The sequence below is a fragment of the Panicum hallii genome, chromosome 9, assembly GCF_002211085.1.
Source record: "Panicum hallii strain FIL2 chromosome 9, PHallii_v3.1, whole genome shotgun sequence".
NCBI lineage: Eukaryota > Viridiplantae > Streptophyta > Magnoliopsida > Poales > Poaceae > Panicum > Panicum hallii.
In genome coordinates this window covers 31,523,118-31,526,955 of record NC_038050.1, presented here as the reverse complement: position 1 = coordinate 31,526,955, position 3,838 = coordinate 31,523,118, and the positions used below count along the sequence as shown (strand labels likewise).

The 3,838-nt window shown below is 43.5% G+C and overlaps 1 protein-coding gene across 1 annotated transcript; it reads left to right on the top strand.

Moving 5' to 3' along the window:
- Positions 1-386: 386 nt before the first annotated feature.
- On the top strand, positions 387-3,382 carry LOC112878356 (MOB kinase activator-like 1A). The gene is made up of 7 exons (XM_025942817.1): positions 387-749; positions 1,204-1,252; positions 1,573-1,681; positions 1,773-1,866; positions 1,971-2,104; positions 2,353-2,516; positions 3,052-3,382. Exons 1-7 carry the CDS (start codon positions 724-726, stop codon positions 3,124-3,126), a joined length of 651 nt encoding a protein of 216 aa, XP_025798602.1. The 5' UTR covers positions 387-723; the 3' UTR covers positions 3,127-3,382.
- Positions 3,383-3,838: the final 456 nt, after the last annotated feature.

The following is a 3,838-nucleotide window of genomic DNA, read 5'->3' as shown; positions in this document are numbered from 1 at the left end:
CTCCAAAGCACCACTTCATGAAGAAAACGACATGGACGACGCCGTCTCCGCCTTATCCCGCAAGCCATATTTAAATTTTCACCTAGAGATCCTCTGACTTAGTTGCTAGAACCGAGAGATTACTAATAATGGGATCTCATAAACCGGGCCTTCCATGACTTCTTGACTTGCTGCGGGCCCCTAGTCGTCAGTCAGTAAAAGGAAAGGAGGGGATCCAAATCAAATCATGGTCTCCGATATGATCCTAAATATAACGAGGAGGGAGAGATGTGGTGAGGTGGGGCCGGATGGGGGAGAAAGGGCGCGGGTGCCAGGCTGGCCAAAGGGAGGAGTGGAGGTTGAGGTTAGCCTCTCCGCCCGCTCATAGGACCCCGCCAAACTCCATCTAAAATAACACCTCCCCCCGCCACCACCATCGCCATTGCGTCGCGACGCATCCAACAGCCGCGCGACGAAGGGGAGGGAGGGGAGGGGGGGCGAATACCAAAAGGCAAGGCAAGAAAGGAGAGGAGAGGAGAGGAGCGGAGCCCCGGGCGGAGGAGAGAATAGGAAACCCCCCGCGACGACCCCTTCCCCTGCCTTCTATTCCATTCCCTCGCGGCCCTGCTCGATCGAGAGCAACACCTCCCGGTTCTCGCGGCGCCCGCCTGCTGGTCTCTTTCTTCCTTCCTTCCTTCCCGTGCCCGGCCTGGTTCCTGATCGAGGCGTGGAGGGGGGATTAAGATGAGTCTCTTCGGGCTTGGGAGCAAGTATGTTGCGGCCTCTTCCTGCTTCCTTTTGTTCTGTTCGGTTGTTGATCCTTTGGTTGATTCGAAGCCAATTGGGATGTATGCATGTTGCGTCGCTGTTTTTTTTTTCTTTTAGATCGTTTGTTCTTTCTCGGACTCCTCGCTTTTCCAGCGAAAAATCTGGCTCTGGTAGGTGTGGAAGGTTGCACTATTGATAATCTGAATGTGTGGGAAACAGAGAAGGAAAAGGGAGCAGCAAAATAATGGTTTTGACCTAGGGAACAATAATGCTTGCACGTCCTTTCTCGGCTGCAATTTAAAAAAAAACATTTGTTTGTTCGTCGATTGTAATTGAAGTACCAATGGAGTTTTCCAGCCATGCATGGATTAGTTTTCCGTGTATTCGCTTTTTCTTGTTTGGTTGTACGTACTTATCTGATCACTCTTTGTGTGGATGCGCTTTGTTTATGAGCAGGAATCAGAAGACATTCAGGCCTAAGAAGAATGCTCCATCCGGAAATAAGGTCATCGCCGATCTTTAACTTTCGGATAATATATATTCCTTGTTTTCTTAGTATTTTTATGGGGCTTTGTTTTCTTATTTGTGATCATAATTCACAAATCGTTTCAGAAAGAAAAAAGTAAGTGCCGTGTCACATGAGAATAGAGAACTAAACTATTGGAGTCTTCAACAACTATATGACAGTCGAAACTATACGAGAGAACAGTTTACTGACAGGCTCTCGTAAATTGCAGACCAATACTTCTATTCTGACAGTAGAATGTGGAGGGCTAAAAAGGCATCATTTTTTTTCTTCCCTTTGCGTTCTTGTGTTTGATACAGGGTGTGCAGCTGAAAAAACACATCGATGCAACCTTAGGAAGCGGGAATTTGAGGGATGCGGTTCGGTTGCCGCCGGGGGAGGATCTCAATGAATGGCTAGCTGTTAACAGTAAGTTTTGCATTGTTCTTATATGTTAACAGGACAAGTGTACCATGCAACTGTCTCATGTGCTGATGACATAGCTGTTGCTTCTTCACAGCTGTTGATTTCTTCAACCAGGTGAACATCTTGTACGGTACTCTGATGGAATTCTGCACACCAGCTACATGCCCCACAATGTCAGCAGGACCCAAGTAAGATACATGCCCCTCTTTGGGAGGGACATGTGGTCTCAAACACGAAACTCCTGATTTGGTTTCCAAGAGCTTGAATTGGTGACAATAAATCCTTTCTCCAGGTTTGAGTACAGATGGGCTGATGGGGTGCAGATCAAGAAACCGATCGAGGTTTCAGCGCCGAAATATGTTGAGTACTTGATGGACTGGATCGAGGCCCAGCTTGATGACGAATCCATCTTCCCTCAGAAACTTGGTACTTTAACGACTCATTTGAATTTGATACTATCTGGACAAGAAGCCATTTGTCAATTCTACTATGTTGGTTTGGCTAGACTCTTTGTGTTCCCTGAACAATTTGTAATTTTTGTAAACTTGTCCTTTTCTTTCCTTATTAATATATTTAACCAGTAGGGGTCCTACCCCTCCTGTTCCCATCAAAAAAAAAAAATCTACTAGAATATCTCATTTATGTGAATTGATTGCCTTATACCGTTTGTGCAGGAACCCCTTTCCCACAAAATTTCAAGGAAGTTGTGAAGACGATTTTCAAGCGCCTTTTCCGTGTTTATGCCCATATTTACCACACACATTTTCAGAAGATTATGAGCCTTAAGGAAGAGGCACACCTTAACACCTGCTTCAAGCATTTTACATTGTTCACCTGGGTATGCTGCCTCCCGATACTCCCCTTCATCCTTGTGCCTTTTTTTTAAGCAATTGGAGGAGCTCTGCCTTTCAATTAATTACGAGCAAGGTTTAACAACAGGTTTTAGTTCTAATATATACTAAAAGGAGCTGCTCCTACACACTGGCAGCTCCAACACAGAGCACTACAAAGCAAGCAAAGAAAGTTCTGATCAGTTAGAAAGTGTACCATCTCATGCTGAATATTTTTAGTGAATGATGTGTTCTAATCAGTTAAAAAGTTCAGAGTTTTCATTTGTTTGAAGGAAAACGAATTTTTTTTTGAAATGATATGCGAGTATAGAAAAGTTGCTGATAACTTTCATTTGTTGAATTTTCAAACCTGTCATTTCCTCATGCATGTTATTTGGCATATATTCCCTTTTATTATGTTAGTGAGTGTGACATCTTTTCTATCAGAATCATTCATGGTGTAAGCCGAAAATGCTAATTAATTGAATTAATCAATTAATTCTTGTCCTTTCCTTTTTTGAATCAGTACCTTTCTTTGTGCAGGAATTCAAGTTGATTGACAAGGCTGAGCTCGCGCCGCTTATTGATCTAATTGAATCCATTGTTTCAGTGTGCTGAGACAGCATCAATGATTGTTTGGATCGTTCTTGTTCTTTTTATTTTGGTTATAGTCAAGTGTGCAGAAAGAGTGAGAGGGAAAGGCCAAAAGAATGGCCAAAAAAGTTAAATTTTCTTTGTGTAATGTTTGGCGTCTGCTCTAAGAGTGAGACCAGACCAGGCTTGCCTTGTGAACTCCAGGACAAACTATTTGGGGCTATCCTCTTGGGTGACTCTTAACCATGCTAGCTAATCAGCTAATGTTCCCTGTTTACAACTAGCAGGAATTTCTCTATACCTAAAGAAAAAAAATTATTCCTTGGTAAATGTAATAGTTCTCGCTTCATGGATATATCCTTAACGGAGAATGAGTTATTTCCTCTCAGAACAATGTATATCATCAAGTTGTAGTTCGATCTATATGAACTTGAACTACAATTTAGTGTGATATGCAATTCCAATTTTCAGGTCCTATTATTGTTAATAAGATAAAAAATTTAGTGTAAGGACTAAAATTTGAAGTATTAGGGATGTTTGCATAATTTCATCCGGACGCAGAAAGAGCTCTGCTCCAGCATTAGGCTCACGACGATCTGGGATACGCAGGAATGCCACGTTCGGAATGAGATCAGGGTCTGCGCACCACGTAACCGCCTGGAAGCGGCGAAGATCCGAGCGTGCCGTCGTTGCCGGCGTGGGTTGCGGGCAAGCACAGGCATCGCCTAGTACCGCC

Bases quoted from the DNA above. Each gene is read 5' to 3' on its own strand.
- LOC112878356 (XM_025942817.1), top strand. From the start codon at position 724: ATGAGTCTCTTCGGGCTTGGGAGCAA. The intron at 1,682-1,772 runs GTAAGTTTTGCA...GCTTCTTCACAG, and splicing joins TGAATGGCTAGCTGTTAACA to CTGTTGATTTCTTCAACCAG. The intron at 1,867-1,970 runs GTAAGATACATG...TCCTTTCTCCAG, and splicing joins ACAATGTCAGCAGGACCCAA to GTTTGAGTACAGATGGGCTG.